At 41.8% G+C, this 13,284-nt stretch overlaps 1 protein-coding gene across 1 annotated transcript; it reads left to right on the top strand.

The window, feature by feature from the left end:
* Window positions 1-292: 292 nt before the first annotated feature.
* Window positions 293-10,074, top strand: vcp (valosin containing protein). Its single transcript, XM_034090804.2, has 17 exons — window positions 293-431; window positions 2,084-2,195; window positions 2,351-2,523; window positions 2,613-2,755; window positions 2,858-2,988; window positions 3,077-3,208; window positions 3,520-3,622; window positions 4,497-4,630; window positions 4,808-4,943; window positions 5,579-5,691; window positions 5,976-6,140; window positions 6,223-6,345; window positions 6,439-6,651; window positions 6,759-7,067; window positions 8,669-8,824; window positions 8,930-9,084; window positions 9,540-10,074. Exons 1-17 carry the CDS (start codon window positions 415-417, stop codon window positions 9,643-9,645), a joined length of 2,421 nt encoding a protein of 806 aa, XP_033946695.1. The 5' UTR covers window positions 293-414; the 3' UTR covers window positions 9,646-10,074.
* Window positions 10,075-13,284: the final 3,210 nt, after the last annotated feature.

Here is a 13,284-nt window from a genome sequence, read left to right as displayed (position 1 = left end):
GCCGTTAATGTCCAGAGTAAAAAAGTCATTTCATATGTATACGATTTCACAACAACAACGCGGTGCAAATGTATTGGATGACAGAAGTTTGCTTGACGGGTTTAAATGGCCAATAAGAGTTGATTTGAGGAAAATAGAAACCCCCCCTTATCTGTAACTGGACACATTTTCTCAATATTCTCGATGACATCAGACTGCAGACTCTTTCATTGGCCACCAAATCTGATGTACAGCTACCAGCCAATCAGAATGCAGGATTCTTTCAGCTCACGGTATAATTGTAAAGAAGAGCACGGAAACTGCTGCTGTTTCGTGTGAAATCACAGAGAACGTTGTGTATCTTGAACCGGTTAAGCCTATTAAACATTTAGCTATACTTTCTTTATTTATTAACAGTAAACCAGGCGGACGACCATGTCCTCGGCAGCGGAGTAAGTACCAACATCTTTCTGTCGTATTAAAATGCAGGTTTCTGAACACTGTCTGCCAGCAAATGTCTTTTAAACGGCTAACGTTGGTTTATTTAAGTTAGCTTGGTTGCTAACGGGGTCAGTTACTTCAGCCTCCGCACTTGTGTCCCTTCGTTGAATAACTTATTGTTGCATATCTATTGACAGTTGGGTATTAATATGGGGGTATTATCCCAATGTATTGTTGACAGTTTCCATCCACACGTTGGCCAGTTAACAGTCTCAAATTAGCCATCGCTGTGACAGCGACTTGACAAAGCGCAGTCATCGCTGTCGTGTTTGAATGCTAACGCTAGCTTAGCAACTGTGTCAAGGCCAACGCCATTACACCGACAAGTTAGCTTATACACCGGCTAACGGCCTGTCTTATAAACGCGTTTCATTATGTAAATGGACACATAACGTTATAAGTATGATGGGCAAGTGGCAAATACGTGGGTAACAGACTAACGGCCCCACGAACCGTTTACGCTAGTCATCCAGGTGGCTAACAGCTAGCATGCTAACGGGCTGTTCATTCCAAACGATTGACATTTTACTTGGGTTCTGATTTGCTATGAGCCTAACGGTCGTGAAATAACATACGTAGTCTAAGCTTAGGGTCGGCAGTTATTGTATTTGAAGTACGATAACGTGTTAACGTTAGTCTTTATGTTGAGGATCCAAGCTAGCTACAAAGTTTTTTTCTAATTATTTTTGCTGTGTCATCTGGGCTCGCTTGCTCGCCAGTCAGTTAGCTTCAAGGCTAGTATTAGCATGCTAACAACATGAAAGAGAAACTTCAAAACAGGTCCTGGATCTTTCTGGAAACCTGTGGACAGTACAGCTTTCCGTTGACTACTGGTTCGACGGTATTTTTTAACAGATTGTACATATAATCAGAAAGAAACGTATTGTACATATAATCAGAAAGAAACGTTTGGTCACGGGGGTTAAGAGCCTTGTTGTTTAGCCTACCTGTTTACACTTATTGTTACATAAATGACTTTAATAATTATTTATTCTTAGAGTTTCTGTTAATAAGAAAACATGGATATATATTCTCAATAAATTACCAGTTTACTAGAATTCACGAATAGTTCATATCATTTATATTATAAATATATTTATATTTAAATGTATGACCATTCATATTCTTAAAAAAATCATATTTTATATTGCTTAAATAAACCCACAACCACTAATACAACAGACAAACAATCAATGCTAAGATGCAGTAATTCCTGAGTACTAAGTAGACTAATCTCTCTTCAGACACTGTTTTTGGGAGCAATATGACACCAGTCATGATCTGTGTAGAACTCCTAGGGTAAGGAGTTCATTGTATTTACCCCTGAACACAGTAAGCTCTCCAAGTTAACATTGAAAGCATTTTTTTTGTTATGCCCCCAAGACTTTACAAAGAAACTAAGAAGTTTCACAGAACACCTTTAGGGGCACTGGTTTAACACAAACATATATACTTAAGTAACCCTTTAGTGTATATCATTAATGGTTTCCTGTACAATGTCTGTTATACAGTTACTAACTTGCTTATTGCAGGATGTGGGTAATGCCTTAAAGGTGCACCACGTTTATTTGATTATTAATCTACAACTTGTTTATTTTCATAGCAAGATACAAGATGATCTGGCCACTGCTATTCTGAAACAGAAGAGCAGACCCAACAGACTGATCGTTGATGAATCCATCAATGAAGACAACAGTGTGGTCTCTCTCTCTCAGGTAAACATTCAGAAGGCTTAATGCAAGGCTAAAGTCTCTACCATTTCTAAACCCTGTTAAATATTGTAATGGATCAATTCAATTATCTTTTGACTTGACATTCAAAATGTATAAACATTGAAAGCTCAAAATAACTTTGGTTAATGTCTCTTAAGACCAAGATGGACGAGCTGCAGCTCTTCCGTGGAGACACGGTGCTGATGAAGGGTAAGAAGAGGCGGGAGACTGTCTGCATTGTGCTGTCTGACGACACCTGTTCCGATGAAAAGGTTCGCATGAACAGGGTGGTCCGCAACAATCTGAGGGTCAGACTGGGTGATGTCATCAGGTAAGAAAAAGCACACATTTTGACTTTTCTTTACACAGCCCGTTTAAAAAAAAAAAAAGTGGTGTATTTAAATATAATATCTCCTACAGCATTCAGCCATGTCCCGATGTGAAGTATGGAAAGAGGATCCACGTTCTGCCAATAGATGACACAGTAGAAGGGATTACTGGCAACCTGTTTGAGGTCTACCTGAAGCCATACTTTCTGGAGGCATACAGGCCAATCCGTAAAGGTGAGTGCACATTTTCATTTTCAGAACAAAACATTTACAATGTATTACATGCAACCTTGTTGGATTCTTAAAATGAACAATGTTTTCTATTGCCTTGTGAAGGTGATATTTTCCTGGTCAGAGGAGGCATGCGTGCTGTGGAGTTCAAGGTGGTAGAGACCGACCCCTCTCCCTACTGCATCGTTGCACCTGACACCGTCATCCACTGTGAGGGAGAGCCAATCAGAAGAGAGGTGGGTAGCAGACACACAGTGCATGGGTTAACATTACCAAGAAATAAATGTGCATTTTCATTTGAACTTGTTGCGTTTGAAAATACAGGATGAGGAAGAGTCCCTGAATGAGGTGGGCTATGATGACATCGGAGGAGTGAGGAAGCAGTTGGCTCAGATCAAAGAGATGGTGGAGCTGCCTCTTAGACACCCTGCTCTGTTCAAGGCCATCGGAGTCAAGGTATGGTCCCCTCATTAATATGCATGGAGAGACACATAAACACGTTGCCCTTCATTGAGTTTGAACTGAGCGTGTGTAACTAAAGAATTAAAAATGGTGAAGTTGAAACTGTATGAAAAAACATACACCCATCCACAATTTCAACACGCAATATATTGAGCTTTGCCAATCTAGTGATGTGAGATTTACATCGTCTAATCGAAACAAGTAGACGCACTAACTCACTATATATATTTTTTACTGGTTTTGTTTGCCATTCTTTGTGTTATAAAGTTTCGATTTAAGATATTCAACTGTTTCCCCCTTTTCAGCCCCCACGTGGAATTATGCTTTATGGACCCCCTGGAACTGGAAAGACCCTGATTGCCAGAGCTGTGGCCAATGAAACTGGAGCTTTCTTCTTCCTGATTAATGGTGAGAACATCCACTTACATACCTATATGTAGCTTTTTCTGATGTGTGGTTTGTCCCCGGCAGCATTGCCTTGTACTTGCTGTTGGTTAGGACAAAACCAAAGTCTTATTCTATCCAATCCCAAAACTCAAGTAGATACTTTTTTTAAAACTTAAACTCTTTTAAGAAACATGACTCAAATAGAAAATCTTCCATAATAAGGTTTACTAAGGAAAATGGTGTTGTTTGATAATACTTTATTCCACTTGTTTGTCGATGCAAGTGTCTCAGACGAGTATTTATTTATTTATTGTTGCTGGGTTAGGGTTTATCATGTGATCCATACATATTATGATTAGTATTGAATATAGCATGTGCTCTTAGGTCAGCTTTCTCTGAAGCTGAACAGGGTTCCTACGGTCATTACAAACCTGGAAAAGTCATGGAAATTCAAAATGCTAATTCCAGGCCCTGGAAAAGTCATGGAAAACAATATTTTTCCCAAAGTTTTGGAAAAATCATGGAAATGTAACTAAAGTTGCATCAAATATAATTTATATTTTATCTAATCGCCAAAATAGTAATACTATAATGATAATAAATACTGTATAGTAATGAAACGTACAATGGCATTTAGCTGATGAGGTATTTTGCTGGTGAGAGATTTTAGTTGCTTTAGCCTGTAGGAGCTAGTAAGCCTATTTGTTTTAGATAGGCACAACATGTTTCATATGTAGAGCTTATATTCCTGTTCCATGTTAAAATAAACCATTTTCAGTGGTACCGCTGAGAAAGAGTAATGTTTTTGGTCATGGAAAATTAGGCAAAGGTCATTGAGAATCATTGGTGAAAAAGTGTATGAACCCTGACTCAAGTATTTTGGGTTCCATTTTAGGTCCTGAGATCATGAGTAAGCTGGCAGGAGAGAGCGAGAGTAACCTGAGGAAGGCCTTCGAGGAAGCAGAGAAGAATGCTCCTGCCATCATCTTTATTGATGAGCTTGATGCGATCGCCCCTAAGAGAGAGAAGGTGAGTGAGCAGACGGGAAAAAGAAATCAATAGCTGCAAACATATGCCGTGTCTGTTCATGATTGAAATGCATCCCAGTGCAGGTCGTTATCTAGACCTTGGTAAGAAATTATTAGAAACTTGAATATCTGAATTGAGTCAATAAGGTTTTAAATGTATGTTGTGTTTTTTTTGTAGACTCACGGAGAAGTGGAGAGGCGCATTGTGTCCCAGCTGCTGACTCTCATGGACGGCCTGAAACAAAGGGCTCATGTCATCGTCATGGCAGCCACCAACAGACCCAACAGCATCGACCCAGCTCTCAGGAGATTCGGTAAATGACCGGTTACTGCAGTAGAGGAAGCATCCAATGCATAAAGTTCAGCATATCATTTCACTTCTATAACCTAAAAGTGGAAATGCAAGTTTGCGTCCAAATGGTTGGAAGATAAGGGGGGGAGGACAATCAATACTGTATCTAGTAAATGTGAGGTAAAGTGTGTCGCCAATGTAACCGGTTAGAACTCCAAGTGGCGATGAGGTCTTAAAATGTAGGAAAGGGTCTTAAAAAAGGTATTCAATTTGACTTCAGGATTCCTGCATATACCCTGAACCTGGATGCTTTTGTTTTGGCATCATTCCTGCTGGTTATGTTTAACTCATCGATTATTGGTTATGTATTCATCACATGTTTCCTGCTGATTAGTCAAACTCTATTAATAGCTAGTCAAAATATTGTATGTATTTGCACAGTACACAGATTTTGAATTGCTGAACAGCTCTTCATAAAAGAATAGTCTGATTTCCTAGATTGTTTTCTGTCCTGGTGTTAAGCATTATATTCAGAGACAGTTATACAATGTGCCCCTTTCATAATGTAACTCTAATGGACCCAAGTGTCTGGCTCACTGAAGCATGTTGTCATATGATTGACTGCTAAGTGAGTGTTTGATCTTCCACCACCCGCAGGGCGTTTCGATAGGGAAGTGGACATTGGCATCCCTGACGCCACCGGCAGATTGGAGATTCTCCAGATTCACACCAAAAACATGAAACTGTCTGACGATGTTGACTTGGAACAGGTTTGTACACCATTTTATTCTGTGCCATCGGGTGACACCACGAAACACACTGCTTCCCTGAAGAGAGCAGTCACATGGTTATTATCACTGCCTCTTAAGTGAAAGGGAAATGTCTTAAACTGTCAAAAGGTTTACTTAATATCTTGTATAAAGGACTGATGTAATTTTAAGGCAGTGGCATCCTCCAGTGTGCCTTTTTGTATTTGAAATGTAAAGTACAATGTCAATCTTTAAGTCTGAGTGCACAACGGTCGTATACAGGCAGTAATATTGTTCTTCTATAGGTTGCCAATGAGACCCATGGACATGTTGGTGCCGATCTGGCTGCTCTGTGCTCTGAGGCCGCCCTGCAGGCCATCAGGAAGAAGATGGACCTGATCGACCTTGAGGATGAGACCATTGATGCTGAGGTCATGAACTCCCTTGCTGTCACTATGGACGACTTCAAGGTAAGAGCTGTTGTAGAGTTTATAGTGAGAGCACATGTGTTCCTTCAGAGCCCTCACTAACATGCTCAACGTTGTCCTGCAGTGGGCCCTGAGCCAGAGCAACCCATCAGCTCTGAGGGAGACGGTTGTCGAGGTTCCCAACGTCACCTGGGAAGACATCGGCGGTCTGGAGGACGTCAAGCGGGAGCTGCAGGAGTTGGTGCAGGTATGGAGATCTTTTAAAATGTCAAATGTATCAAAAATGGTCAATTTAAATACGTTTCCCTTACTATGTTTTTCTCCCCGTCTTTAAATTCAGTACCCAGTGGAGCACCCGGACAAGTTCCTCAAGTTCGGCATGACCCCATCCAAGGGCGTGTTGTTCTATGGTCCCCCTGGTTGTGGTAAGACTCTCCTAGCTAAAGCCATCGCCAACGAGTGCCAGGCTAACTTCATCTCCATCAAAGGACCCGAGCTGCTCACCATGTGGTTCGGAGAGTCTGAGGCCAACGTCAGAGAGATCTTCGACAAGGTGAGGATGTGCTCGGAGTGTCTGCCATAAAACCTGCTGAGAAAAATGAAATGTGTTGTCCCCCCATGCTCCCATCTAACTAAGATCGTTCTGTGTGATGTTCCCAGGCTCGTCAAGCAGCCCCGTGCGTTCTCTTCTTTGATGAGCTGGACTCCATAGCCAAGGCTCGTGGAGGCAACGTGGGAGACGGAGGCGGAGCAGCCGACCGTGTCATCAACCAGATCCTCACCGAGATGGACGGTATGTCCAGCAAGAAGAACGTCTTCATCATCGGAGCCACAAACAGACCAGACATCATCGACCCCGCCATCCTGAGACCCGGCCGTCTGGATCAGCTAATCTACATCCCCCTGCCCGACGAGAAGAGCCGGATGAACATCCTGAAGGCCAACCTCCGCAAGAGCCCCATCGCCAAGGTGACAGTGCTGCCACTCAGGGTTCTTACGTTCACTGAAAACCTGGAAAAGTCATGGAAATTCAAAATGCTAATTCCAGGCCCTGGAAAAGTCATGGAAATTCAAAATGCTAATTCCAGGCCCTGGAAATATTATGGAAAACAACATTTCTCCCAAAGTTTTGGAAAAGTCATGGAAATGTAACTAAAGTTGCATCCAACATGAACAAGGCTTCACACCAACAGTCATTAAAGGGGAAAGGAAACGCCATTACAGTTATAATATTCCGGTAGTTTATTCATTTTACAATGGATATTGATCGTAATATTTATTGTATATGATATTACTCGCCAAAAGAAAATTAATTATCCGCTGGCCGGGTGGGGAATTCCGGGACCAGGCCGCTGCCATTAGGGGAGTCCCAAATGGTGACGTCACTGTGTGGGTCCTCGCTCCGGGTATCCATACTGGAAGTCAACACAACGTGGCAGATATGGCAGCGATGGAGGAATATAGAACCCCATGGGCGGACTTCCTATCCCACAGGCACATGGATCCCCACGGGCTGACTAAGCTTCATACACCATAGACACATTGAGCCCTATGGGCCGACTTCATATACCACAGACACAGAGCTCCACGGGCTGACTTCATATACCACAGATACAAAGCCCCACGGGCTTTCTTCATATACCACAGACAGAGCTCCACGGGCTGACTTCATATACCACAGACACATTGAGCCCCACAGGCTGACTTCATATATACGACATATTTTTCCCCTGATAAATTAATAAGGTCACACTGTCAGTAAATACATGTGTGAGCTAGTAATCTGGTAGTGCTGCAATATTTACCTCGCTCTCGGCAGCTGAAGCAACTCGTTTGGTGGCTCGTACTTCACGTTTGTTGACACTGGTGTCATTGTCTTGCGCGGCCGACGTGCTGGGACGGTCTGTGTTCCCGACTGCATACGATGAGAAATCGAATATTGTGACAACAGATCCTGGCTTAAAATCCGATGTTTTGTATTGAACCAGGCATCCAGACTCATCAAACATCATTTTGTGGACATAATCGTCATTTTGTAAAGTGTTCGCTGCACACACGTGCGTACTGATTCAACGGCGGATCGGACCGTTTCATGGAAATAACCCATGCTTTGAGCAGCTTCTCATCCTTTAGTGGCAGCCTATGGAAATGTACTTCCTTCTTTGTATAAAAACCATTTGTACGCTCCTGACGACGACCGTTTTCTTTTGTTGGAAACCACTGGTGCATTGCACGCCATGTTGTTTGCAGCTGTATTGAGCTTTGGCCCAGGAAGCCGTGACATCACTGGGAAAGTCCCGGATCGATGGAAGCGCCCAAGGTCATTAGGCGCGTATTTCAAAAAATAAATTTGCGTATCTCGATCGTTTACATTGGAAATAGACTAGATAAATACATTTCCTAATGGGAATATTGTCGCATGGAAAGCAGTTTGAAAAGTGTTTCCATTTCCCTTTAAGTCGTGTGCTATTTCTGTCTAACCATGCTGCCTGGTTGGAGCATTGCTAAGAGAGAAATGCTGTCACGTTTCTTAACTTATCCTGTTTGTAATTTCTTCAACGTGTCAATAGGATGTGGACCTGGAGTTCCTGGCAAAGATGACCAATGGCTTCTCTGGAGCCGATCTGACCGAGATCTGCCAGCGGGCGTGTAAGCTGGCCATCAGAGAGAGCATCGAGAACGAGATCCGCAGAGAGAGGGAGAGGCAGACCAACCCGTCAGCCATGGTCAGCTCCTGTTCTGCCGCTAATCGCATCATACCTGCTCTACTGCTGTGTTACTGATCAGAGGTCTCTGCCGTGTAATAACTTCTTCTTCTCTTTGTTCCGTAGGAGGTGGAAGAGGACGATCCTGTGCCCGAAATCAGGAAGGACCACTTTGAGGAGGCGATGCGATTTGCTCGTCGCTCCGTCAGTGACAACGACATTCGCAAATATGAGATGTTTGCTCAGACACTGCAGCAGAGCCGTGGCTTCGGCAGCTTCAGGTACGTTTCTGACATGTCGTACGGATTTGATTGTGTAGACTAGGGCTGCTCAATTAATTGTATTTTAATCGCGATTTTGACTTGCAACGATTATGAAAACAACATCATCGAAATAAGACTATTTTTTTTTTTTTTCAGTTGAATTATACTTAAAGTTCAGGGTAATCAACTGTTCAAATAATTTTTTTCATTAAATGGACGTTTTCAAAGTAAATGGATAATCGTTTTTAATAATCGTGATGTCAATTATTGACCCAAATAATCGTGACTATGATTTTTGCCACAGCCCTAACATGCACTATAAATAATCAATATGTTTTCCCTGAAACACTGACTACAGCAAATGATTGTTACTTCACACTTAAAATGCTAAAACGTTCCTAAATATTTGATGATGCCGTATCAAAGATCATTTCCCCAGTACACATGCTAAGTGACTCTTCATCCTCCTCCAGGTTTCCCACCGGCACTGCAGGCGGCAGCGGGCCAACCCAAGGCTCAGGAGGAACTGGTACCGGCCCAGTGTTCAATGAAGACAACGACGATGACCTTTACGGATAAATGTACACTGCCCATCAGTGGTCAGTACCGGGATCACACCTGTACAAATTCTCACCAGATTCCACATTTTTAGGACTTTGTGCTTCTTTCATGTGTTCCTTTTTTTTGTATGACTACCCTTGGAGAAAGCATGTAGCCGCTTGGTTTGCCCTGGCTTTGATGTGGGTGGGGGTTAGGGGATGTTGGATCTGGAAGACTGAGGCAGATTTAGGAGGGAATTTAGGGGGGGGCGGGGGGGGTCAGTATATCACAACCAACATGAATGGCTTTAGTGACGGGGTTCTATGCTAGTCTATAAGAAAGAAAAGAAAAAAACATATTGCTTATGACTTACTCTTTTTTTTTTTAAATAAACAGTAGCATATAATGTATTACAAATTTGTCAAAGTTATGTTGTTGAAAATAAAATCTCACAAAATGGAAGTGTTATCGGCGTCTAAAACTTCTTTATTGATACATGTGCATCGTCACTGATTTAGCATATTTACGTTTTCACAGTGGCGAACCGTGTCTATCACAACTGGACCTTCTGTAGACACACACCCCCCGCCGCCCCCCTCCGCGGCATTATAATGTCGACTTGAAAAGGGTACTCGCAACATCATCTTCACCTGTTGCACTTGTCATTTCAACGTTAAAAACAATAAAACGGCATGAATTGCTTCGTCGCATTCATCTAGATCAGGGGAGATTCCCAGTCGATCGTGAGATTTGTCTAAAAATAGAACAACAATATTCTGTTTAATCGTTAATGTCCTATAACATAATCTTCCTGTGCTAGAATAATGCACTTGAACGCATCAAAGCTTTGTGATTGGCCGGCGTGACCCCATGTTCGGGCGTGGCTGGTGGGTAGTGGGCACTAATTCGCTGAGGTTGTCCGTGTCAACCGTCAACAGGAGTGACAGTCCGCACACACACAAGACCGCAATTATGGCAGAAGCAAAAAAGCCCAAAATATATAATTTCACTCCGAGTGGGAGGATGATTATTTTTGTATCTATTCCAATTGAAAGTCCATCTGTCTCATCTGCAATGCGAGCGTGGCTTTATCGAAGAAGGGTAATTTAGGAGCGGCATTTCAAAACAGTGCTCAAACGCTACGAGACGGAATTCCCTCCTAATTCTGCCCTACGCTCCAAAAGGGGAGGGGCCTGAGAGGACAGCTAAATGCACAGCAGTCCATTTTCACCAGGCCCAACAACAAGAGCAAGGCTGCTACCATAGCATCTTATCGTGTCAGTCACGTTCTTGCGAAACACATGAAGTCTTTCAAAGACGGCGAAGTTGTGAAAGAAGCATTCCTGGAGGCTGCCGATGCGCTTTTGGGGGACAGTAAAAATAACCGTAGCATTTCAACAGGTTTTTGATATAATAAAAACTCAAGTTAGATACCGTTATTAATCAGCTGTACGTTTGAATTTGTTTGAACTTATTCATTATAATCATTGTACAAAATGGTATAAGAATGCAAACTTAAATTGATTATAGTCTATCAATTCAGGTTAAGAAACTAGTGTTGCTTGCATCCTATTTTAAAGGCATTTCTTTTTATAATCAACTAAAATGCTACAAAAAGGGTTTGATTCTATTAATGTTGTCTCTTTTATTGCACTTTAGCAGCAGATTCATGTGTAGCTTCAGATCTGAGTTGTCTTATTAGTAAGCCTAATGTATACCTTTGTAGCAACACTATTTTTATATAATGGCAAAGAAAGGGTTCAGAGTCTTTTTTTTTTTTCCTGTGTCATATGTGGCAGCACTGTTCAATGCTTCTTGAAAACATTACCCACTGTAATATGTGACGTGTGAATAAACTCCAACTCTGTATCAACAACACTGTTGTGTAACTTCAGTTAAATACTTGTATGTGTGTAGATTAGAAAGAGGTGAGATAAAGGATCTGCAGTATTTTATGAAGTATAAATCGTACAAAGGTCAGTTTTATACAAGTAGAAGTGTGTATTTACCTGGTAGTAGGCTGTCAGTAATGGCTACGTCTCTCTATTTGGACTGGTAGATCTCGGCAGACTGGCAACTTTAAAAGTAGCTCTCGGTTCAAAAAAGGTTGGGCACCCCTGATCTAGATCCTCTGCCTCGAGCCAGTTAACTAGCGGGCCTTCTAGAACACCCTGGAACCGAGGGAAACTGAAAGAACACGCCCATTGACTACAAATCAATATATGATTGGTTGATCAAACTGTCAGTCCAAACGTACGCTCTCATCCAGTGCAACGGCCAGGGCATTCGATCAAGGATGGAGAATACCTCGGTTGAAGGATATTCTACCCAGAGACCCAGAACAAGATCTGATTGGTTGCTTTCTTTTCTAACACAAACCCACTGAAATGTGTAGTGCATGGTCCGAGAAGGACAAACAAATCAACGTAACACTAATATTACAGATCAACAACACAGATACGATTCTCATTTATTCATTTTATATACATTTTATTTATATAATTAAATCGATTTTTTGTTTGTTTTATCCGAGTGTTCCAGGGTATTCTCTGAATACCTTGAAGGCCCTGACGGTTCGCCATTGTAGATATTACATTTAATTTAGCTGACGCTTTTATCCATAGCGACTTACAATAAGTGCATTCGACCAAGAAGATACAAACTTGAAGAAAACAGAATCATATAAGTACATCAGGTTTCATAGAGCAAAAACATTTCAAGAGCTACTCAACTGGCTTTAGATAAGCCAGTCCTTTATTAGTATGTAAGTGCTTTGTTAATATATAAGTGCTTTGTTAGCATATAAGTGCTTGTTAGTCATTCTATCGCTCGAAGTGGAGTCGAAAGAGATGAGTTTTCAGTCTGCGCTGGAAGATGTGCAGGCTTTCTGCTGTCCTGATGTCAATGGGGAGCTCATTCCACCATTTTGGAGCCAGGATAGCAAACCCACGTGTTTTTGCTAATTGTACATTTTGTCTCTTTGGCAAAGTTTAACATTAATTGGACTGAATTATCTTGTGAATTAATGTTGGCCACCATAATGAATCGATTTTTAAAGTGTGCACATACATAGTAATGGTTTGATTTGAGTTTATGTAGTTTTCACAATAGTACATGTACTGTATGCCATAGTTACAGCAGTTACATAAAGGAAACGTGTCGAGCATAGATGTCATACTAAAATACACAGTTGGCCAAGATTAAAAAATCGGTACTAGCCGAGGGCCGGACTGGTTCAATGTTTATTGCAAAACGTATTGAAATGAACTTATTGCACATATTAAACCTGGAACTAACAAAGCTTAAATGATTGCCTATAAAAACAACATTAAATAATCAGTTGCATTCATTTCTTGTGGCTCTATCTGCAGTAATTTCTTATGATTACATTTTTCCACAGGCCAACAACAGCTTAAAAAAACCAAACATGCCCTGTTGTCGCAAGAAAGTGCAGAAGGAAACATCCATGTAAACTCAGTGTGCTGCTCTGTGATGCTAGTTCAAGCCAGATACTTGGCGTCTCATCTCGGGTGCAAGTTCATCAATGTTTGGGGTCAGGCTCCTTCAGTGATGATTGAGGCCCATTCCCAAACCGCCCCCTACACCCTACCCCTACACCAGGGGTGTCAAACTCAAGGCCCGGGGGCCACATTCGGCCCGCGACTTCATTTTATGTGA

This window comes from Pseudochaenichthys georgianus, chromosome 9 (assembly GCF_902827115.2).
Source record: "Pseudochaenichthys georgianus chromosome 9, fPseGeo1.2, whole genome shotgun sequence".
NCBI lineage: Eukaryota > Metazoa > Chordata > Actinopteri > Perciformes > Channichthyidae > Pseudochaenichthys > Pseudochaenichthys georgianus.
Note: the sequence above shows the minus strand (reverse complement) of the source record. Positions and strands in the feature narration are given on the sequence as shown.